Source organism: Pelecanus crispus, chromosome 1 (assembly GCF_030463565.1).
Source record: "Pelecanus crispus isolate bPelCri1 chromosome 1, bPelCri1.pri, whole genome shotgun sequence".
Classification (NCBI taxonomy): domain Eukaryota; kingdom Metazoa; phylum Chordata; class Aves; order Pelecaniformes; family Pelecanidae; genus Pelecanus; species Pelecanus crispus.
Window position 1 is genome coordinate 160,335,261 of NC_134643.1, and position 24,961 is coordinate 160,360,221.

The window sequence follows — 24,961 nt, forward strand, 5'->3', positions numbered from 1 at the left end:
AGGACAGGGTTCTTAAGATTTCATTATTACACAAATACCAGTAATTAGTAGTGTAATATTGCAAGAAATGTATTTTTTATTAATGAGTGATTATTGAAATACAGCTGTTAAAATGAAATTACTTGGACTAGTGTAATCTTTGATACCAGCGTTTACCGTATTTCTACTTTGTTCACTCCTTTGGTTATGCTGGAAGCCAAACAATTTTGACAGTAGTCCAGTAAGAATAAAAGTAAGAATTTTAGTGTGAATAAAGTTGCCTCACTTGACTTGTTCTAGTTTACTTGATTTCAGGCTTGTTAGTGTATTGCTTTTGCAGAGAAATACAGTATGTTGCAGTCTGTAAATTTCATGAAGTTGTTGCATTGCTTTCCTAATTGATGAGAGAGAATTTGGGTCTCTATTCCTGTGTAAATTTTTAATAATATTATTGTACCCTAGTGAAAATATTTTGATTTTTTTTGTGGTATTTACCTTCTCATTTTAGCTGAAGCATATTCTGTGCACAGTATGTCCTACAGCCATAAAAATGGTTGCTCCACTAACTATGGTATTCATGGACCCTTGAAGAGGGGGAAGCAGGTGGTCACAATGTCCTCATATGAGTGAAAAGGTTTGCTGTGTAACTGACTTTTTAATGTGGATAGTACCTTTTAAAGTATCCATAATAACTGCTGGGTTTTCACTAAAAAGCATAATTATGCGATTTATGTATGGTTAATTGTGTATTATTTATCATGGTGACAAACAAGTGTCCACAGCTCTCTACGGAGGAAAAGCCTTCTTGGTGCCATGTTTTGTTTTGCTCTTTTACACTATTTTTTGAAATGCTGGGTATTAATATAGTTACATAGATTGCATCACAGCATATATAAAAATACAAAATTCAGCTATAAACACAGGACACTGTTGAAAAAAAAATAAACAGATGCAGCTGTGAATTACTCTGATTTGAACTACTTTTGGTTTCATGTCCGTTTTCACGCAGTTCACTTGTGCATTGTGTCCACTTATTTCTGAATAAAAATTCTGTGGCTGTCATTTGAACAGCTGTGTTATCCTTAGTGACTTGATTTAGAGCTAGGAGAGAAGTTTCAAACACTGTATTATCCTGGGATAAAGAGCAGTATAATTTGTGGGACGGGATGTGGCTTGATATGCATCCATCCAGTTGAACACAAGGACTTGCTTGCTTCAGAGTTTTGTTGATCAGGATGCTTGAATAGTAGCATAGGAAAACTTTTTATTTCCCTGCCAGAAATCTTAAGTTTTTTTGAAAAATTGGTTTGTATACCATGATGGGATGCTACAAGACTCTAAAGAGATGCTTTCTTTTCCGGTTTCTTACACTCTGGTGTCCATGTTTGGGGAGAATAACTGACATGCTGGGATAAATATACCAGTACATCTGTTTCCACCAGATGACAGATTTATATTGTGATGTTGATCTAGTTTAGGCAGACACTTCAGCCATTTTCTCATTAAAGCTGTCTTGCATTCATTTGAATGTGTAAATTCACTCCTTCTGTGATGCCAGAAATGTCCTATCTCTGGTACTTAGTTTTTCAGCAAAAAACTTTATTCTCATTCTTTGGCAGTGGCTTAATTTTAATTCTTCTTTGCAAATTTACCTGTCATGAACTGCATTGTGTTGTTTAAAAAAAAAAAGCATCATTAATTTCTTTTTTCTTCTTCGCAACTGCTTTCCATCCTCCATAATGGAAATCTCTTCAATGTGAATTTTTTTAGTGCTGCTGGATTAGCCATTTGTGAAATTGTTGTAATACATTTCTGTTTGAAGCATGTTTCATGTTTTAATATGACCGCTTCTGTGATATCTCAGCTCTTGTTCGTCTCATTTGTACTTTTGAGACGTCATGGCTTTCTGAAATTCAGTCACCTTTAGTGAAGAGACTGAAGAAGAGTGATGTGTAGATTTCATGATGATAATGCAGAAATCGGCCATTCCTTTGTGTGGTAAACCCTTAATTCCTTTTCAGTCTGGAGGGCAAACTTACGTCGCCTGTTCTCTTGAAGGGTCTCAGGGTTCAGAGATCTCCTCCATTAGTTTCTGGATTTCTTCTCAGTGTCTTAAAATCTTAGCAGACACTTGCAGATTTTTAACATTTGCTTGTTCTTCTTACCTAGCTAACTTAACTACCAAACTTCTAATACGGAACTGCAGTCCATTTCTGGTGTTAATGTACTTGTGAAGTGCTATTACTATGTCATCTTTTTACTTGAGAAGTACTGCTACATTGATTCTGTGTAGAAGAATCAACATCCTACTTTCTTATGGTCATTAACCTCATCTTGAGAATAATGCTTTAGGTTCTTGCTGATTATTTGTTTAGGAGTAGGATTTAGGTGCTTTTTCAACAGAGTGGTTCTTATCTGTTAATTAGTATATTAATATTTATATAATCTGGTACTTTTCAAACTCAGACCACTTCATATGCGATTCTTTTTGCAAACCTGATTGTCTGCTCTGCAGATAGCGGTTAAACTTCTGGATTAACTACTGTTGTTGCATTATTAGGCAGTGCAGTATAGCTGAGGAAAAAATGTGGCTGTTCGTTCATTGCATATAACAAGCATTTTAAGGGCCATCACTGTAGTCTTCTTGTAGTGACCATTCTGCAGTCTGGAGGCCACAGGTGTTAGAATTCATTCTTCCTTTCCCACCTTCTGTAAATCCTTATGGAAAGGCAAAGTCAAAGTGGTTTGTACATTTCAGTGTTGAAACTCTCATTCTCCTGCAAAATAATTAGAAGTAAAGCTTGCTATTTTCTTCCATGTTTGGTTTCATGCTTGATTGCCATTGTTGTAGAAGAACTTAACATGGTTTGTAGGAGGTTGTGACCATGAAGTAAGGCAGTAATTTGGATTTAGTCTCAAGGAAAGATTTGGAAATCCTGAAGCAGAACATATATGCATGGATAACTGATAAATCAAAAGGTGGAAGAGAGAGGCTCAGTTTTACAGTAAACCAGGATGGAAAAGGGTAGTTTTCAGTTACAGCTGTTTTGAATGATTGCAGGAAGCTGAGGCAAACTCTTACCACTGAGTTCCTGTTCAGTTGGAGAGTGGATTATTCTTAGTGGGGGTGGCATAACAACAGGATTTACTGACATCAGTTCAGAAATAGGGAAGAATGTGAGAGGTTGTACTACTTATGAATAAAGTTAAATCGTTCATTAAAGCAGTGATATTTTGTGACCTTTCTGGAACATAAAGGAAGTTCACAGGATATGGGTCAGCCTGATAGGGGAGCTTATTCATTAGTGACGAGCCTTTGTGATTTATAGCACTGTTTTCTTGGCTTTTCTTAGTCCAAAAGAGCTGGATAAAGAACATGAAGTGTTACCAAGACTTTTAAATGAGGGTAGCTCAGATTTCTGGCAGGAATGTTAGGAATTTTTTGTTTTGAGTGATCTGCCTTCACATATGATACTGTGCTAATGTTCACTGTGCAGCTTCCCTTCAGGTAGGTTGTTTTTTTCTGTAAGATAAATTATTACTGGCAACAGAAACCTGTGGGCGGTTATGTCAGGTGCAGAAACTGAAGTGCTACAAAGTGGACCTTGGCCAGAGCACAAGTTAGATACAGTGGAAGAAACAAGGGTGCAGTGTATTCCCAAATACAACAGTCTGATTAGTTCTGACGGTTAGTCCAGAAATTGATGGTGGTCACGATCTGTACGGGTGCTGTGCTTGATCTGCTGATACTTTTTGACTGGATATGTGATGACAGAGTTGTTAATTGCAACGCGTCTGCTCTAACTTCTGCTGTGTTGATTCGGATTTTATTTGCTGTTGTAGTTTGTGTCTCTTCGGTGAAGTTGATCATAGTTCAGTTAGAACCTTTGAACCTGGACAAAAAACATTAGGCAGTTGTGGCATGGCCCAGAATATGTTCAAGTTGGTCAGGAAAGTTTTCTAATGTGTGTCGTGTGCTACAGGTTGCAAGATGTATCTCATTGCATGGAGGCTTAACAAACCCTGGAAGAGCTTTGGGAGCTACAACTTAGGGAGAATGTTACTCTTCTGTTTCAGCTTCTGTTTCGTTCTTTGTATTTTGCTTGATGTTGCTCATGCATGGTAGATAAATCTTTCTTTTAACTGGAGGAAAATCTAAGTTGAAAAAACTCTTTTGTGAAGCTTGTTTAAAGTGCTTTTATGCACTTCAGCAGTTTCTTAATCCAAAAGATCTCCTGTCTGCTTGAGTAAGGGCATCAAGTTATTTTTGTCACACACACACAAAAAAAAAGTGTGTAGTTTGATAGTCTCCCTCTCCATGCTATTACGGGAAAACAATCCATCTAGTATCTTCAGTCCTTTCATTCTTGATTTTGTCGCCTTTGGCACGAAAATTACTCTAAAATTCATTTACCTCTTTCCTTTAGCTTTATTCCCAAGCTATTACAGTCTATGCTTTTTGTACTAAATCTCTTTAACTTTCTTCCACACTTGACACATTTGAGAGAAGCTTTCTTAATTTTTCTAATTCTAGTCTATCATTGGTTTTCAGTTGGTACGTTGAGGAGAAATATCACAATTTTATTTGCTACTAGAGTCATCTTGGCAGAATCTGCTTTGCAAGGCTGGTTATCTTCTCAGGTCAGAGTTTGCACTGAACCTTTCCTTGTAAGTCTTCCATTAGTGCTTTCCTCATTGTAAGCAACTTTATCTGCAGTTCCTGGTCTGTTTCTAGAAAACATGATAGCAGCAGCAATGGTAGTTCTCATTTTCATAAAGTTGGCTGACTAAGTAACTCTTCTGTTGTCTTTGGACTTAAAGTGGCTGCAGTGCTAAAAAGATGCTTATTTGGAATTCATTTTTGCTAGTGATCTAGGAAATTATTCTTTTCTTTTTAATAGGGAAGGTCTTTTCTGTTATGCTGTATTGCAATCAGACTGTTGTTTTAAGAGTTACCATAGTCTTTCATACCTTCCTTTTGTGAGTTGTGTTTAGGAATCACTTCTTACACAATTGTATATGAATTGAAAAATATTTTTGATTGCTGATAGCAGGCAAAGTCAGATAGGCCTATATTGTTCAGGCGAAAGTTTACTTGGAAATGTGAATCATTTTTACAGGAGACATTGAAAATCAAAGTCCACTGTTGGAGGCCTTTCTTAAAGCTTATAAATTGGAATGCAGATACAGCAATAAATCACCACCTGATGGTGATGCTTGTAGTAATTCTAATGTTGCCTGCCATGGTTAATGAATTCTTTCTTCTGCCTGTATTTGCTCAGTTGTGGGTTGAAGTATCTAGGAGCTGATTGTAGCTGCATAGATCATCGTGAACCTTGATTTTGGTGTGAATAAGGTGGCTTCACAATGAAGAGCTCCCTTCTTTCCAGTATATTCAACTTGTTACAATTTTGGAGGATGTTCTGAGAAACTCTACCATCGTTTTTACAAGTCTAAAACAATTTCAGCTGCCACATGTTTTGTTGTGAAATAAAAACTTGGCACCAACTTGTGCTTTTGTAGATGCCCAGTATGTAATTCTAGGATGAATTTTTATAGCTGTCCCCAGCAGTGACACACATCTGTTTAGTTAAGCATATTTTTCTCTTGGTATCTGAAAAAAACGTTTGAAACTATTTCACAACTTTTGTATTTGGACACCAAAGGGTTAAAACACTTAAAGTTTAGTATTTTAAAATCATTTTGCGTTAGAAAATTTTAGACTAGTATACCGATGTTTATATAGGAAACGTTTTTTTCTCACTGTGGGCGTGTTAGTGTTCTGATCTTTTTTTTTTCTCTTTCTTCTTTTGTTTTGTTTTAATCCTTGTATCTGCTAATTTTTGTATAGGAATAGTTACTAATTCTTTTGAGATACAGCCTACTAAATTTAAAGTAATTGAAGCCATGAGTTGACCGGTAATTTTAATCCATTCTATATAAATTTCAGTGAAGAACTGACAAATTGGTTTCAGGATGAAAGTAATAATGCTTTAAAGGCATAAAAGGCTTAGTATCTTGTTGTTAAGGTGGTCACATGATAATGGCTTACATATTGAATAATGTGCTACAGCACTTTATGTCTGTTAATGTAACTTTTAATCTTAATGTTGCCTGCAAATATGTGATCCCTTATGATATAAGTTTCCTGTTTATGCACCATTGCCCGTTTAAATCAAACAGAAGATTCTGAAACTGTAAAAACTACACATGTCAATGTTTTACAGCTACGTAATTCGAATTGACTTGATTTTTTCAAGTAATCCTAGAAAGGGGGAGCATTCCATATAGAAACTGCTGAAACTGCCACAGGTGCTTCTCCGAAAACCTTACAGTTGTGGCATTGAATGTTCAGTATCGCTTCCTTTCTGCACACAAGGCATACTGTTGAGGTATTTGTTGCGGTGATTGGTTTTAATGCTAATCTAGGAATTCAGATATAGAATCTATAGATTTGCATGCTTTGCTTACCCTAATTTACATTTATCTACATTTTTATTTGTAAACTAACAATAGATAAGTTGAGATCAGTATTTTTTAACAGATATTACATTGATATACGAAAACTGTGGTTTATTTTCTTAGATTGTCGCATGGCATTAACAAAAGCACAGTAAGCTGTAGGTGATGTAATCACTATTTAAACATTAGGGGATTTTTTTTACATATATGAATGGCTTTTTCAGAAAGATTTACTGTTGACTTTTTGTAGCAAACGTTTTGTTTTTCAAGGTATGTGACATTATAAGTGGAAGATGGTGTATTTCAAATGTATTTCTACGTTGAAGACACATAGAAATGTACTTGCTTTTTTGCTCCAATAAGTATAAAAAATATGAACAATTGAAACAACTTAGAATCAAGATCTTTCTCACTAAATTAAGTATAATTTATAATTCAATACGAGAAGCACAAGTCTATCTTTTCTTCCTACAGATCCTTCTAAGAGTAAATTTTGTAAGTTATTTTGAAGCAAATCTTTCTTACACTAGGGTAGTTGTATTTAAACAATTCTTAAGTTTTGTATTACTTGTTTTGGGTTCTTTACTTTCTATAACTTAGTCATAGTGGAAGTATCTTGCATATTTTTTGAGAGCTTGCCTCAGATTATTTTCCCTCCTTAAGCGAACTCCTCAAAACAAGAATTTGTGGTTAGATTGAAATAACAAAAACAACCTCCTAAACTAAAGCTAAACTGAAAGTTAACTTGATCTTTCTGTACACCAATCCTGTTTGGTCAGATAACATATTTATCTCTCTTGGTTTTGAGCAAGAATTTAATTACACTCACAGCCAGCATTTTAAAAAGCATTTCAGAAGAAGGAAATATAAACATATGCTTCATCAGTGTCCTCTTTATAGCTGCTTTAATTTGATACCAGGACTGTCAGATGAGCTGGGCCTTTATAATGGGAGTTCTGATGATGTCAACTGAAGCAAGAAAAATATTTTAAAAAAAAGTCCTCTTTATGCCAAGATTAGTCAATTTTGAAGACTGCCTGTGGACATCACTTGATGGAAGAAGGAAAATGTGTTATAAGAGTAGTGTTTTAAGCACTGTAGAAGGTGTGTGAATAAATGTATATACAAAAGTCAGAGTTTTAACTCTTAAACAATACACATTTTGTGTTTATTTGTAAAACACCTGTCACTACAGAACAATTCAAGTGTTAAGTGTCATCTGTCAAGGAACTTGAAGATCACCTACTTTTACTCATCCATATCCAGACTTTTCTCAACATTTCTCATAGATTTTTTTTCTGTTTAGAATAACTTTATAATATGAAAATGTGTCTTTCTGATTACATTTGTCGTCTTTTGGTTTGGAGTTAGCATCTTATACTTCTGTACTTTGAGAAAAACAATATGTCTTTATCATTCCTAGCTGTTGGATTTTAGCCTACAAGAAGGCTGAAGGTAAATAATACCATGCTTCATGATTTTCATTTGCTTCTAGTAATAATAATTACATGGAAATAATGAATAAACTATAAAGCAAAAAAATACTGCTAAGTGAAGGAATCTTAACAGGACTCACTCATTTTTCAAATGCTTCAGTTGCTTTAGAAATGATGCAAGGTATGTGTTTCCTAAGTGTAGACTGAGTTGACTTCCTGACCACTTACCAAAACTGCATTTAGTCCTGGGCAAGGTTAAGGAAGGAATTTTTCTCCTGTTTGTCAGTTCAAGCCTTTGTGTATGTTCCTGTCTGCAGTAGGTGCCAAAAAGGGAATTACATTTTCAGAGCTTTAGTTTTCAGTGTCCTTTCTTCAGTTTTTCCACCTGTTCCTGTAGCTGGACTGACCTCCTTCAGAGACTTCTTTGGGTTTTGACTTTTTTCTTTTTTTTTTTTTCTTTTTTTCTCTTTTTTTTAACTGGAGAGAGAGGGAATTAAGTTTTTGGAGCACAGCTGTCTGTTTTGACAGTAACTAGGCCAACATTTAGAAAATACTGCACCAAGTCAATGAATACTGTGTAATAAAAGACTGACTAATCATAAAATGCATGTAACTTTTCAAAGCTTAGCGTGATTTTGTTTAATAGGACTTTCTACCATCTTTCCACACCTTCCTTGCTGGTAGCTTCTTCCTTCATAAGATCATATTTGAAAAATACCAGTCTACGTAGCTTGTTATTTGCCTAGTCTTGTTTCAGGTAGGTAGCCTAGCTTAGAGAAAAACTCTGAAAAGAAACTTAAGCTTGTCCACAAGTTCAGCATCTTTGGGGGGAGAAAAACAAACAACCCCCCCACACACACACACACACAAAACCTGCAGGAAATGTCTTTGCTCATTTTTAAATTCTGAGTAATGCAGTTACAGAAATAGAGCGGTCATATCTGCTGTATGATTAGCGGTAACAAAAGGGCAGCTTGCCTGAAGATTTAATATCAAACAGTGCGTTCTGAGCTTTGCAGCTTCCACTATTTCAAGGTGTTTGTTAAAAGATCAAAACTAGTACTGAAGGGATTTTTAACATAGGAAAAAAATGAGGATGGGTGGAAAAGAAGATTTTTTTCAAGAGACGTGAAATTTTGAGGTATTTGTGTCCACGTTGTCCAATGGTTTACTTTTTTTTTTCTCCACTGCCTTTCTTTCACAGCCTGGGTCTTGAAGTTGCTTTCAGTTATAATATCCTTAACCTAGTCAAATCCTTTTTCTTTATATAGGCAGCTATGAGAAATGAAGAGAAATACCTTCTGAGGAACATCTCTAATAATGGAAGTAGTTGAAAGTGTACTTAAATATAGTGATTATCTCTGAGTTTCCTGCTTGTTCATTTTTTTTCAACCATACAGTCTGTGTCATATATAGTCTGCTTATAGTCAAATGAATCTTCAGTTGCTGTTCCTCCTTTTCACTTGATAGTCAGTTTACATGTAATTGCAGTTCATAACCAAGGACTGACATAGGGATTACACATAAGAGATTGAACTCCTCTTAGTCTTATGTGTAGTTGGTGCAGTGAACATTTCTATTTTCATTCTTATAATGGAGTCTGTTTACAGTAATGGCTTTTGTATTCTTAGCTCATGGAGTAAGCTGAGGTAGTTGCTTCATTTTCGGACATTGGCAGCATTTGAGGTAGACCATACACTGCAGATTTAGTAATAGATATGTTCCCAGTTCCTTGTAACTACTGCTCTAACAGGGTAGTACCACTCCAAATCCAGATTGGCACTTTTAAAGAATGGTCTAGGAGATGTCCTAGCTTTTTAATTCATTCAAGTACTCCAGGGTTTTTAGGAGGACTGTATAAGACTATTCTTCTGTTACACACTCAGAATCCTCACAGCGATGGCAGTATTTCTACATGTTTTGGAAATCCGGAAAACTCTTCCAGTCTGGTAAAACTCTGTGATAACAGTTAAGAGCATTTTCTTTCCTGCTTTGTGCATGTGGCTTAGCCATGGAGTTAGCCATTTTTTCTTGGATTACTTGCATTTTGTTATGATGAGCTAGTATAGCAAGGCTGGCTCTTGCTGCCTTTCATGTTCCCACTGACAGATTTTCCTCCTAGAGAAGGCTAGAAAAATCAGCTAAAGCAAATTAGTATTTCTACTGAGAGGGAACAGAGAGAACTTAATAGCTGTGTTCTCTCTCGTAGCAGTTGGCCAGCCAGTTTCTAGAGTCATCTAGATCCTGTAATCTCCTTTTATTTAACTTCTTTCTCCTCTTTTTTTTCATTACTAACTTCTGAACACAGGAAGTTCTCTTGAAATTGATAGGCTAAATTCAGACTCAGATTTTTGAGACACACATTTCTAAACTCTCAGAAGCAAGAATGTTACAGCCAGTGTGCTTGAGTCCCTTGAAAACGTATGCAGTACTTCCAAAATACTCCTGTAGAATAAGGACATATTTGTCTACCTGTTAAGAGTAACCTGTTTGGGAAGAGGTGGTGGTGTGGTTTAACCCCAGTTGGCAACTAAGCACCATGCAGCTGCTTGCTCACCCTGCCCTCCCAGTGGCATGGGGGAGAGAATCGGGGAAAAAAAGTAGTAAAACCCATGGGTGGGGATAAGGACAGTTTAATAGGACAGCAAAGGAAGAGAAAATACTAATAACGATGAAAGAATATACAAAGCAAGTGATGCACAATGCAGTTGCTCATCACCTGCTGACTGATGCCCATCCCTTCCCTGAGCAGCGATCACTGCCCCCCAGCCAACTGCCCCCCCAGTTTATATACTGAGCATGACGTCATGTGGTATGGAATAGCCCTTTGGCCAGTTTGGGTCAGCTGTCCTGGCTGTGCCCCCTCCCAGTTTCTTGTGCACCTGGCAGAGCATGGGAAGCTGAAAAAGTCCTTGACTAGCATAAACAGTACTTAGCAACAACTAAACCATCAGTGTGTTATCAGCATTCTTCTCATCCTAAATCTGAAACACAGTACTATGCCAGCTACTAGGAAGAAAATTAACTCTATCCCAGCCAAAACCAGGACAGGTGGGAAAAGGACAGACTTGAAGGTATCAATGGTCATTACATTTTAAAATCTGACAAACACTAACTTCAAGTTCATTTATTTTGTTTCTGGGAAATGTAACTTTTCTTTCCCAGAGTTTGGTCATGTAGCTGTACACACTTGCATCTTAGTTTGTACATCTCCAAATGCCTCTGGCAACTTACATCAACACTCCTTTGGGAAATGGTGATGTAACTGTGGTCTGTCTTACAGTCCATTTTTCGAAGCAGAGATACTGTTTTAATAACATTTGCTAAGTAATAGAATTACTCCTTGAAGATTTATTAAATTAGGTGGTTGGTCAACACCGTATTGTTTTGGTTGTTTTTATCTTTGTGTAACTTTAATTTTCTCTTGTTTAGATTTCCTTTACTGTCCTTTTGGGGCTTGCAAATTTAAAACAGATTTCAGGGAACTGAGCAATTCTTTTTATCCAAAATGGATATGTCAAAATTTCTGCTTCTTAAATTGTAGTTGCATTGCATTACATCTATAAGCTGCTACACAAGCAAATGAGAACTACCAAAACAGCCTTGAATGTTGGTTAGCAGGGACCTCAACAGGCCATCTAGTTCAGCATGGGAAAGGATTGACTGTATTTTGCAGAATTTCTGAAATCATAATCTGCTTTTAAAATGGAGGGGGGAGAACTCTCTTGGAGATTCAGCAACCTTTATACTCTGAAACTTTCTCCTAATGCCTAACTTCAAATATCCTGTGTGTGTTAATCCCATTCATATACTGCCTGCACTGGATGCACAGAACAGATTACTCTCTTTGCAGCTGTCTTTTAGGTATTTGAAACTAGTGCCTCTACCTTGAGGTTTCATTTCTTGTGACTAGGTTTTTCAGTCTCCCAAAGTCTTACTTTCTAGACCACTCTGGGCTGCTGTTCTCTGGATTTTTCACTAGTAGTCCAAATAGATGTTGACTTAGAATATTGTAGTATGGAATGAAATTACCCTGCTCTAGCCTAATGATTTTTCTGATCCTGTAGTATTTTGATTTATTATTCCAAATTTTATGTAATCCAGCTGTATCCATGTATGGAATGAGTCTTTCTGTAATAGTCAGTTTCTAAAGATTTTTTTAGTCTCATTTTTATAGCAAATAAGTTGCAGTGATCCTAGGAAGCAAAGCTGGCCTTTGTTCTTCGTTTTCTTTGCATGAGCTGGAGTGAGTTGTTTTCCACTTTGTATGAGCTTCAACAGAATCGGGTCTGTTAATCTTCTGACTTCTTATTCTGTTGGTTGGTCTGTTTCTGGATTTTTAAGTAACAGACTTGTCTAAACTACTGAAGCCAAGAAACAAAAAGTCAATTTTCTGAGTAGTTAGATCTGTCTGGAAAGGTGGAAAAAACTTAGGAAAGATTTATTGGCGTCTTTCATGTCACGATCTAGTTCTGTCATTTCTAGCCCTCTTGTCTCGACCTTCAGGCACTTACTTGCAAAGTTACCCTATATTTCTAAGCACAGACATACTGTATGTTTGTGTAAATGCATATGATAGAGCACTCTTTCAAATTAAACCTCTACATCACTACGTGTTCTCCCTGATTTAATTTATAATCTCCTTGATGCATTAGAATATTCAAAATGTGCTGTTCTCTTGTGCATGGAAAAGTCTTGATTCAAATAACAAAGCAAGTCTCAGCACTTATGATGTCACACACTTTGAAATGAGAAACAAACCAGGAAAAAAAAGTATAAGCAAAGCATAACTAAGTATAGCATCTTTATCTATCTATCTTTTTTTATATATGTGTATATTTTATTGTTAGGAAGAATAGTTATGTTGTTGTTACCTTAGAAACCAGAATGCCATGGACAATTGCCAAGTCATGTTAAGTTTGTTTTGAGTATTTGATCTTTTGCTCAAGTTAAAGCAATAGATTGCAGAATAAACTGCAGAAGATGGTAAAATTCAAGGCTTAAATTAGTCTGAAGTTTATGTAAAGATCAGATACTTCAGACTGTTTTAGAACAAAGCATTTGAGAAGTTTAAATAGGAAGATGGTTTTTTTTAAGGCACATAGTATATTGATTTTATTTAAAAGTGTATTGTCTCCCAAATTTTGCTTAGAAGCCAGATATATGTGCGAAAAGTTAAGTTAGTTATAAAACTAAGATTGATAACTAATTTCTTAATGGAAATTTGCTAAGTGTATGTTTTCTCTCATCACCAACAGATAGATAGTCAGTAAGGGCAGCAGCAGCAGCAAGCTAGCTTGATGAATGAGTGTAATTCAGTTTCTTTGTATTGTACAGCTTGAGAAATGCCAGTGGCCTGACAGCAGCAGACCTTGCACATACCCAGGGCTTCCAAGAATGTGCCCAGTTTCTTTTGAACCTCCAGAACTGTCACCTGAATCGTTTCTATAGCAATGGCACCTTAAATGGGGTTCATCAGAATGCAGGTCCCAATCCATTCAGTGGTGGGACAAGTCGAAAGAGATCCTTTGAAGATACAGAGTCTGCTGGAGTAAAGAAGGCTAGAACGGAAGGTGAGATCCCAGAGGTAACAGGGATGGGGTAACACTGTTGCTGAGAAAGGAAAATAAACATTTTAAAGCCTTTCAGAGTGGATGTTGAGTATTATTGACAAACTCACATACGTATCTAAATTACATGTTAATACAAGAAGCAGATGAATAGAATTATTCCATGCCACAAGATCCCGATTCTCCCTGTCGTCATCCTGGTGTGTTCCGAGATGTCTATTTCCAGAGAGTGCTAAAGTTACATGATGCCAAGAATAATATGTGGAAGAGTGGGAGCTGAAATTAGCTTCTACTCCTTCCTCTATTTCTTCTCCTTCAGGAGAGCCAAATAATGTTGCATTAATTCACAAAGATGCCTGGATGTTCTGATGGTAATTTTGCACTTCAGGATTCATTCACAATTAAAAAACTTTGCTAGATAAGATGGGTGAAGGAAATTTAATGCAAAAAGTTTTCTCAAATCAAGAGGGATTATGTCTGTGACATTAAGTTAACATACTTAGTTTCTAGGATCATGTTCCAAGGGGAACAGATACCTTACAGGAGGATGTAAGACTAGAATGAACCTTAAGGATTCCTATTCAGCCTTGTGTGTTGAGGATGCTACTTCTTCCTCTGCCAGCAACGATGCAATAGTACAACCTCGGAGAAATTTTGTGGTGGCTATATGAAGAAATCTTTCTTACATCTTACAGACACCTTGAATAACATGATAAAGAATATCCTCCAGTTCCTTTCTGTTGGTCATCCCATTCTTATTAAAAAGAGTGCAGCATTCTGCACTCAAACCTCATTTCCCTTTCCTGTGTCTAGCATCAGGAAAGGGACTTTGTAGGTTTTAATTGAAGACACTTTCTTCAGTTAAAGTTCATACTGTTCTAACAGATACGATTTTCAGTGAGTCAAATAAAATGGGCTCAAACAGTATTTAATTCCACATAACGAGGGGGGTTGAGACCAAAACAATGTTTGTAAATATGACATGGACAACATAAATTACATGGATATTGACACTGTAGCGTGTGCTTTAGTACTTGCTATCCAGCCACCATTTCAACTATACCAGGAACAGAGTTAACAGGGTACTCCATAGCTGATCATAAACGGGCTACGTTACTTCATGTAGTTGGTCTAAACTATAAATAATTTCATGATGGGAGTAGAGTGCCTATGCAGTTAACTGCAAGACTGTTTTTCAGGAATAAAGTCCTTAAATAGCTACATAGAGAAAACTTAAGCAGTGTACAGATGCCTATAACAGCTACAGAAAGATGGCTTCAATGCATTCATGTTCTGTTACTGGGAGGCGCTGCTTGAAGTCAGATTTTTTGTTCTGAAGAGCTATTCCTTCTGAATGTTCATAACCAGCAATCTCTTTTAGTTTCAGAAAATAGCTCCAATCTAGTCAATAGGTAGCATTTCTCCACAATCTGTGGGAGTGGCACTGGGCTAGCTATTTTTGTTCTTATGTTGTCATGAAATAGCAGTATCTGCATTACCTTTCAGCATAAACAGTTGGTCCAGTGGATAAGTTAGATGGAGCTAACAAATACACAATATGTTTAAATGAACAAGATCTCCTAAGTAATTACAGAGATGTTAGAGAAGCAGAGTAGGTAATTTTTGAAATTTTTACCAGTATGACTTTTTAAGACCTTTGCAAACAAAACCGAAAGCTTTGCTGCGTTTGCTTGAAGGTTTTTATAGTAACTAAGAGATGCATCCCAGCTGTGGAAGCTGAAGTTTCTAATCTGACTTGTCTGCCCTCAAAGACATCAGCATCAGTAATATCTATTGTGTCGATGTAAAAAGTCTCTTGGAGTGAGAATGAGTCACTGTTCTTAAGGCACTTTATAAACAACAGAGCTGAGTCATGAGAAGTCATCAGTACGTCTTTCTGCTTAGCTAGCCTGTTTACAAAACAAGCCCAATTTTGTGGTAGTTTTGCCCTTACCAAAAGCACACTGGTCTGTTGTCCTTTAAAGACTATTTGCACGGGAGATTCTGGATGTTCAGAGAGAGCGCAGGCACGCTGTATTTGCAGGGAAGAGTCATGTTTTGATGGCCATACCCCACATCAGAGCAATCACTGCTTTGAAAAAACCTCCTCCTTGTGACCAGGCACAGTACATGCCCCTTACAAGAACCTGTAAGCAGTGGAGTTGGAAGAAGAGAAATGCTTAAGCAGTGCTTTGCCTTTTGTCCTGGAATAGCTGGGCGGTGGGTGGGGGTTACTTGCATGTAATTTTGTTTAAATGCACACACATGTATCTGCTATCGGGTCCATAGTATTAAAAAACCCTTCCATCTCAAAATTAAGCAATACTGTTAACATGTTACACTGTGATAGAAGCTAATTACTCTTTTGAAATGTAATACAAAAATGAGTTCCAAAAGCTGAAGCTGAACTTAACAGAAGTAAATCAGTGGCCACTTTCAGAATGTACACCAAATAGTTTTGACTTAGAAACTCTATCTGGATTTTATGTCCATTTTTCTGAAATAAATTCCAGAAATTTCACCCTGCTTCCTGGGCTGGTTGGTGGAGGGTGGTGCGCAGGGTCAAATATAATGGTCATACGCACACCAGGCCGATGACACGCGGGTGTGTTCGTGGCAGTCCTGATCCTAGCCCCCCTGGTTCACGGCCCTTGGCAGGTTGCCTTTTGCACTGTGTTGTACATGCTACACGCAGTACGGACTTGCTGTATACAACTGGTGATGTGACTATACCAGTATCACAAGCTTCCGCACGGCTCCCTTTCGGTGTTCTTTGAGAGGTGGGGATGGAGGAATTGCAAGGTGTACCCTTGAATTGGCCGGCATGAAACTGCACTTCGTATTCCTTTAGGTAACTAGAAAAAATGCCTTGTCTTTCCTGGTTTAGGGTAATTTGAAGCCCACTGATCCAAGGGACCTGGTCTCCTTTAAGCCCTGTGTGATCTCTTCGGCCCCGAAACACTTCAGCTATTGCTTAAGGTTCTTTAAAAACGAGTAGTTTACGAAAATTTCTGTTGTGCCCAAGGTAATGAGGGCTGACTTGGAGTCTACTATCATAGCCCTTCACAAAATGCTAAGAATGTGTGCAGTGTATGTAGAGAGGTGTGTTCATGCCCACGTGAGAGCAGTGCAGGGTCTGCTGGGATAGTACTGGGCTGGTGCCTTGGCTGGTAGGTGTAAGAGGTGGTGAAGTCGAGCCCGTCTTGCTTATTAAAGCATCTCCGACAGCAGTCAAACCACTTGCTGGCTTTTCTGGGAAGAGCGAGCTGTTTGTTCGGCTCTTGAAGGGATCCCTGGAGCGGTCTGGTATGAACAGGGGGTGGGTCACTGGGAACTGGCACTTGGTAGCGAAAGAGGGAGCAGTCCAGACGGACAGTAGACAGTTGATGTAGAGACTGCCTTTTATCTGTCAGGCACACTAGCTGTAAAGCCTGTATATGAGTAACTTAAATTGCGCTTTATTCAATCTGCTAGTACAATAATTGTTTGATATGTAGGTGCAAAGTCTGATAGGTACACTGGTAATTCTCCATTTTGAGGGATTAAGATGAATGTGCAAGTACTTAGCATTTACTTATTCTGTGTTTGGAATCTCAAACATGCCAGAGGCTTTCAGACATGAAAAATTTACATTTCTTTGTAAAAAGCTTTTGTTTTAATAATTAAAGTACTCATCTGTTTGTTGGGTGAGTTTTCAAGTGTGCACCAGTGACTAAATGTGACTTTTTTTTTATCAGCTTACAGCTTTGATGGCTTAATACCAATGATGAATGGAGGAGTTGAGGACGATGCTGACAATATGCACGTTGATAGAGAGTTTGCTGTTGTATCAGGTGGGAGTGGACAGTTTCCTGTTAACTACAACAACATTCAAATAGAAGACACCAAACAACAGGAGAGTACTTCTGTTGGACCAAAAGAAATTGAAATATACACAGTTTCTGCAATGCAAACTCCTTGTCGTTGCAAGAATCAATATGCATTTTATTTTTAAGTACAAAACTTAGTCCTTTATTTTTGCACATTGTTGTCTAGAGTCTTGAAAACTATTGTATTGCTGTAACACCCATTATATTGGGGATTTAGTAGGTATCTGAAATTAGCTGTTTCATGCAATATATTGTAATGGTGAAAGAGGTTTATTAGTAGTTTATTATTATTTCAGATAAACAGAAGTCCACAGTGGCTGTTTGACTTTTAACCTGAGGCTTGTATCACATTGTGCCTTGCTTTTAGTTGCTATAATTTCAGGTTAAAGGAAATCCAGAAATAATTTTAATTATTAATTTCATTTCCATTAAATAGATTGAATTACTAGTAAGAAGAGTTGATAGGGAAACATATCCTAGTGCTTATATAGCTTTGAAAATAACGTGTGTTACAACTAAACTATATTCAAAATAGTTCGACAAATACTATAAAGAATAGTCTAGACATATACCACGTGTTCAGAATTTGTTCAGACACAACGATATACGTGCAGGATCCTTTTTTTATGTAAATAAAAGACTGGACATCACAAGTCTTAAACTAGTATTTGGAACTAACGTACCTTGGAAAACAGTTCTTGTGTTTTGTACCAATCTTCATGAAACAGTTAAAATGTTACTACTATTAGTGAATATTAGTGCTCTAAGTTTTTTAAGGGCTGCTTAATCAAGATGCTTTTGGTAACCCCAGGATGAGTGTAGAGTTTCAATTAAAATTGTCTTGGGTCAGCTTTTTCCATTCACTTTGTAGGTAAAGGCATGGAGTTACTATGATAGTGCATTATTACGTTCAGAAATCGATTTCTTACTTTAATTTGTTCTGTGATGAATATGTTTATGCTTTGTACCACAGATCAGATTCACCAAAGGGAATTATAATTGATAGGTATTTTAATATATTAGGAATAAATATATCTACATATATATATAAAAAAAAATAAGTACTTAAAAAGTAGACAATGATATATTCCAGTGATAATTACTAAGTGTTCTTATTTATGGAAAAATGATTGTCTTTCATAAATACACTCTATTACTATAGGTGCTAATTTTTAACAAATAATAACATTCTATAATTATCACTAGAACTATTCATTACCTACTTTTGCATATTAACTACCAGTAGTGCGGTTTTTATTAAATTTGATTTGGCAAAGCCAGCCTATAAGGATTTATTTTTAAACAGTTAAGATTTTGCACTTTTCAGTTAATAAACACTATATGAAATTCCTTCTGTGCGTTTTCATCACTGAAATATTAGCTTTGGTGTCTTGATGGGTTTGGGGTTTTTTTCCCACTTTCAATAGGAATTTGTGGTTAGTGAGCTCAGCTGATATGGTTGTTTTTAAGTCACATAGGTAGGGACTAAACAGGAAGCTGCAGTTAGTACATCCAGTCAGTAACATATCAAACACATTTCTTGGCATTATGTATTGCTGTATGTGAAGTATCAGTATCGTAATCCGTATTGCAAATAATATCCATGCAAAGGACTAGTGGAGAACCAAAACTTTAGATTCTTCCTTGTCAAACAGTGGTACTCATTATGTGTCACTTAAACAGGAACGCAATGTTTTACAAATGTGGGAAGTTACCAACAGACTTACTGGCTTGCACTGGAAATACGCAGTAAACGCAGTCCTATTTTGCACGTTGGTTTATGCATTCATGTATACATAAACATATGTGCATGTTTCCAAGGATAATGACGGAATGTAAGATCTTTAAATGTCACCATATAGGTCTGTAGTTTCTACGTTTGCCTTGCTCATCTTTACCAGTATAGATGTAAATTTTAGATATCCTTTACCAGTAGGCATTCTTAAGGGAGAATATATCAACAATTCTTTGTGCTAGTACTTTTGAGTACCACTGCAAAAACGTACGTTTCAGACATACTGATGAAATCTGTTTATGCAAATAAAAACTATTGTACTAATTACTACATTCAAAGGAGAAACTGCTTTAAAACAGTTGTCAGTGGTTTTTGCATGCACATTTTTAGAATTTTCTTTCCTACTACTAATCTTTTTTAGTCTTCTGTGCACTCTGCTGTTGCTATTGTATGGCTTTTTGCATGTGGTTTGTACAGATGTCATTATAAAATTACCATTAAATACAAACCTGCCTAGTATGTTATCTAGCAAGCTGCTAGATAAATTGAAGTACTTTTTGAATAGAGGAACTTTGAAAAATTTTATTTAGCACCCCAACATAATATTCCTTTATTTGACCTATTTCAGTGTTTGCTGTACTGTGAGAGTTACCACTAAAAAGAAAAAGAACCACGGATAAATTACAGCTGAAAAATAATAAAACCCAACCCTTCACCCTCTCACAGATACGCAGTTCTTGTATGTACATAATCTTTCATCGCAAGAGGGCATTACAGTTAAGGTGGAAAGATGCCTTTTATTCCACCTTTCAAAACACTGCCCAGAATGTTGTCGGCTACACTTATTTCATACCATTAAAGGAAAAAAAATTCTGAGAAATTCACATTGTCTTTGCAAAGATTAATGTAGGCGTATTTACACATTGAATGTAGATAGATAGTCGCATTTTCAATGTAACAATCCATGCTACAAGCTTACTGGTCAGCTCTCATTACTTTGAACTACCTATATTGTTATAAATAAAGAAAGGGTAGATTTACTTTCAAAGCTGTGTATGGAAACATTTCTTTAAGCGGAGCATAGTGGAGACATTTTGATGTATTTTGATTTATTCTTAATTGTTGGTGACAGGTGTATTTCTTAATGCAGATATGAATAGCAGTAGCTCCATATTGAATGCACTGACAAATGGATGTGCCATGAATGGACATTTGGATTTCACCGCCGCACAGCAGCTCAGTGGGATGGATGCCAGGCGTGAGGAGTGTTTAACATTAACACCTAACGGAATCATTCCTGGAATAACTTCTCCCAGCAGGCATCGAATTCATACCAGTAACGGCACCGAGGAACCAGAAAAAGCCATGAATAATTCCACCGATATGTGTGGATCTCTACATCTGAACGGAAGCCCGAGTAGCTGTGTTTCTAACCGGCCCTCGTGGGTGGAAGACCCTGGAGATACTTTGCACTATGGACACTATCATGGGTTTGGGGATACCGCTGAAAGCATCCCCGAACTCAGTAGTGTTGTCGAGCATTCCAATTCTGTCAAGGTCGAACAGAGATACGACAACACTGTCCTAGGCACAATGTATTTGTACCACGGTTCCTAGATGAACGACCTTTGTATCAAACAAATGTTGAAATTGCTACCAAATGAAACGGGGGGGGACAGAATCCTCGCACAGCATTAAATTTGAAGATTGCAACTTATTGCTATTTTTACACTTTGTTTATATGAAAAGTAAACCTTTAATTTGACAGCCTTATACAATAGTTGTAGTTTGTTGCATGTATGGGGCTTATTTAGTGATAAAATAGGTGCTGTTCTGATGGAATGTTTATTATTTTCATTTTTTTATTATGGAATGTTCTGGTTTTGTATTTTTTTATTTCTCAGCTTGTGAACACTATCTTTCCCTTTTTAGAGCTGTTTTCCCTTTTATTAAAACGACGTTTAACTGAATTTCGTGAAGAAAATGTTACATATGTGCATCACTTAGAAGTAAAGATTCTTCTTTTCCATATCTTCTGCTGAAGCTATGGTAGCAATATCAATGCCAGCTATCACTATGCAAGGTTGAAAGTGGCAATCTTCTGGAGCTTCTCTGACTTTATAGTTTGTACATTTGTTCGGTATTATTAGGTGTTCATCTTTACATTTTTTGAACAAGTTGTTTAAAAACGCAGAGACAAAATTGGAAGAAGTTACCGTTTCACTTTCTGTAGCGTAGAAGTGCTTTTCGTTGTTGTTGGGCTCTTTGCATTCTAGAGTGGGGAAGTGGGCTGCCTTTGTTGGGTCGCAGTTGGGTGTGCCTCAGGTTAGCTCTGCATTTGTGGCCGTTTCCTTTGGCTTCTCTCCTTTATGTGTACGCTTGATATTTTACCATAGCTCACAGACCGGGGGCATGTTGGCACTGTTCTGCTTTGTACGCAGTTTAAAATTGATGTTACTTGTTATAGAATTTGCCGAGTCAAATTATTTGAGTTTGACTGTCTTGGGTATACATTTATTGTCCTTTTTTTTAACATATGCTTTGAAAATGTAATGTTGTGTACTCTTTGGGCTATGCTCACGGAAAATACATTGTATTTAAAGCTTAATACACAAATCAAAATTCATATAAGTGCACTATATGAGCACTAATAATATAAGTTGCTGCTTTGTGTTATGATAAGTGAAGAGTGGGGAAGAATATGGTAAATGAGATAAGCCCTCTGAATTGTGTTGATTTTTTTGTTCTTGTTTTGTTTAAAAAGGGACCTTTACAAATTGGATTTAAAAAAAATAAAGAAACATATTACCTTGTATCTGAATATTTTGTTTAGACGTTATTATTTTACTGGCAATTTGAGCAAGTCTTTAACAGTTATTAAACCACATTTCTCTATAATCTTTCTCAGTGCAACTGTGGAATTTCTTGATTTTGTCAGTACACGGAAGCAAATGTGAACAACCCAGTAAGTCGTCCTTGATTGAATTACAGAAACGCGTATGGAATATTCTGTGTACGAAGGTTGTATCAGCCTTGAACTCAAAAAATGGGTTAAAAATATTGGTGGTCTGATTGTCATGGAAATTATACTTCGAGTGTTTTCATACATCAGACTACAGAGAAGTCAGTGTTTTAAATAGACTTTACATGGTTCACTATCTACATACAAGATACTCAATGTGTGTTCAAATCGAGAGTAGCACTGATAGGAAAATCAACCGGTCTTTTTGCAAATTGTTGGCCGGAGCAGCAAAACTCCTCAGTGCCTCCTGGAGACAATCAAGACCATTAATGAAAGCTGAATCTTACCTGAGACAAGCTGTTCCTGGCATGCAGGCAGCCACTTGCTTGCGCTCCAACAACTGCATCTGGGCCCTGTTCTTAGATGATTTAGTTTGCTGATGTAGTGCCCAGAGGCACATGTGCTATTGCCATCATACTAACACGAGATGCTAACTTGAAGTTGTTGTAGCATTTGGTTTGGGGATTTTTTTTAGTATTTGGAGAGCTTGCTGCGTATGCTTTCTTGCGCTGCTTCAAATAAAGCAACTTGTGGTTATAATAGGCGCTGCCATCTTACGTACGTGGCTATAAGCTGATTCCTAAAGGATTTTCTTTCGGTAACAAAGTTTGCATGTGTCTGTTCAGATGGTAAAATTTTAGGTATATAATTCTAGTGTGACTGTGTAAGGCAAGGTTTTTAAGAAAATGTGTACATTTGGGTTTCATTCACTTGCTTTTCACATCTTTTCCCCTAGAAATGCCTTGGAAGACACTGTTTCAAAGAGAGAACTTACGGCTTTATTATAAAAAGCACTTCTATGCATGTGTGTTCAGCCACATGCTAACAGAGAGACAGATTTCAAGGCCTGTATCTGTTGTCAGGCCCCATGGAAGCTAATTATTAAATTCTAATTGAATGTAGAAGACCAGTGAAGAACATATGATGTAGACACGCTCTGTAGGCTTGCTGCGTAGCTTCCTCTACGGCTCATGTTGCAGAAGAGAGAAGTCTGTGACAGAGTATGCCTCACCCAAGAGCTGAGATGTACAATTTTTAAAGCATCAAATATTTTGTAAGAATTCTGAGACTGCCTTTTTACAGGTGCTTTTTGAGACAATACGTGTACTTACAGCAAAGGCCGTCTGAAGTCTTGTTTTTAAATTATTCCATAAATCTTCCATGGACGGTGAAATAGGGAGTTACAGAATCACAGCATGGTTGAGGTTGGTGGACGCATACCCAAATGTATGGTACTGTTATGAACCCATACCACCGTAATGGGAAAAAAAGTTTTCTTACATTTAATCGGAATTTCCTGCGTTTTAGTTTGACTTGTAATGTCAGATACATGCTAGCAACAGAAGCGTAAGAGTAATGCAGCTGACAGATCCGGCTGCACTTCTGGTGGGCAAGGTGCTGAGTCAGTAGGTGAAGAAATTACATTGTCAAGTGCGGAGTGACTTCTGCTGGGTGCAGCCGTGTCTTTCCCTGTGTAGCTACTGATGACACAGAGGCCTTGTTTTTAGATACCTTACTATTAAAATACAGAGGACTTTCCTGGTTCTGCTGTGTTAGAGCAGCTGATGTAGTTTTAAGAAGCCTGGTAGGGCTCACAAGCCCTCTTCAGGCCTGTGTTAGGAAGTTTCAGATTCTGCTCATAGACAGCAGTGCTGAGCCGTTTTAATTATGCTGTGCTCTGCGATTGCTGAAAAGGTTGCTGGCTTTTAAGCACTCAGAGTTAAATTCTCACAGTTTTTTTTGTTTACCAAGGGCAACAGTATTGTAGGACTGTTCGTACTTGGGCCTTCTGTCCAAGTCTAGAATTTTCCAGGCTTGTATCAACCAAGCGTTGTTTTAGGTGATGCTTTGTCTTACCGTTACCTTGGTTCTGGGAATGGTTCTCCAAATATAAAGTTTACTTTCCATCTGCCTAGATTTAACTCAACAGCACCACCTTTAATTTCGTTTGGAATACACTAACCAGTTATTCTCATCATCCTCCTGGTTATCTCTTTGGTTGAGACTCAATTTTACGTGAAATTTCCGTTGACTTCTTTCTGGCTTATGTCGATGGTTTTGCCCTAATTCCCCCCGAATGTAACTTCTTTCCTATTTTGTTTTTCAAAACCATCTGCAGAGTCTTGGCAGAAATATAAATAAGTACAGATTCAGGCAGTATTTTGATATGGAATATTTCTGACCAAGTAGTTGAAGTTTGGTAGTGTTGGAAGAGGGAGGGAGGAAGTGTTACACAACTTCATACATGGTTACAGTCCTCAATATTTTTAACAATTGATCCCCTGATTCCAGATAAAATATTAGTCTAAACTTCTAACAGTTGTGAAAGAAGGCTATCGTTCAAGAGATGTATTTAGATTAAGATGAGACGCTGCTTGGCTTCAAGACCCATCGCAAATGCTTTCAGATCCTGTGAACTTTTCTGAACATTGGTCCTGCACCTGACTGTGATCAAATCCTGGTCCTTGTTCAGACTTGCATTCCATAAGCTAGCAAAAGACTCTCTGTAAGTCTATTTTACTATCAAAACAAACTGTCATCCTTCTGCAGTCTGAAATCGAACCCCAGCTTAATATTTATAGCCAAGTTATAAATCACTAAGGAGCTCTGCCATTCCGGTTACAAATGTAATCCAAAAGCGCTGCCTCACAAAACATCAAAGTAAGTCCTGAGCACAAAACAAACCTAGAATGAAAAACAAATCCTGGCCGTCCCATATGCTAGAGCCAACCTACGGTGGAAGCTTTTATCAGTAACGCACACTTTCTGAAGTGCAGCCTTGCACACTTCTCCACCTATTTTGTGTCCAACCAGTTTCTTCCAGTCAGTGAAAAACTACACACTTTGAGGAGGTGGGGGGCAAGCACAACAAAAAAAAAAAAACCCAA

At 37.2% G+C, this 24,961-nt stretch overlaps 1 protein-coding gene across 1 annotated transcript in view; it reads left to right on the forward strand.

Moving 5' to 3' along the window:
- Positions 1 to 21,839, forward strand: part of ANKRD10 (ankyrin repeat domain 10) — a 39,127-nt gene extending 17,288 nt beyond the window's left edge. Inside the window, exons 4-6 of the mRNA XM_075727827.1 lie at positions 13,215 to 13,450; positions 17,185 to 17,280; positions 20,202 to 21,839. Of these exons, the coding sequence (XP_075583942.1) occupies positions 13,215 to 13,450; positions 17,185 to 17,280; positions 20,202 to 20,668 (799 nt within the window). The 3' untranslated portion in view covers positions 20,669 to 21,839. The remainder of the gene's footprint in view (positions 1 to 13,214; positions 13,451 to 17,184; positions 17,281 to 20,201) is intronic.
- The last annotated feature ends 3,122 nt before the right edge of the window (positions 21,840 to 24,961 follow it).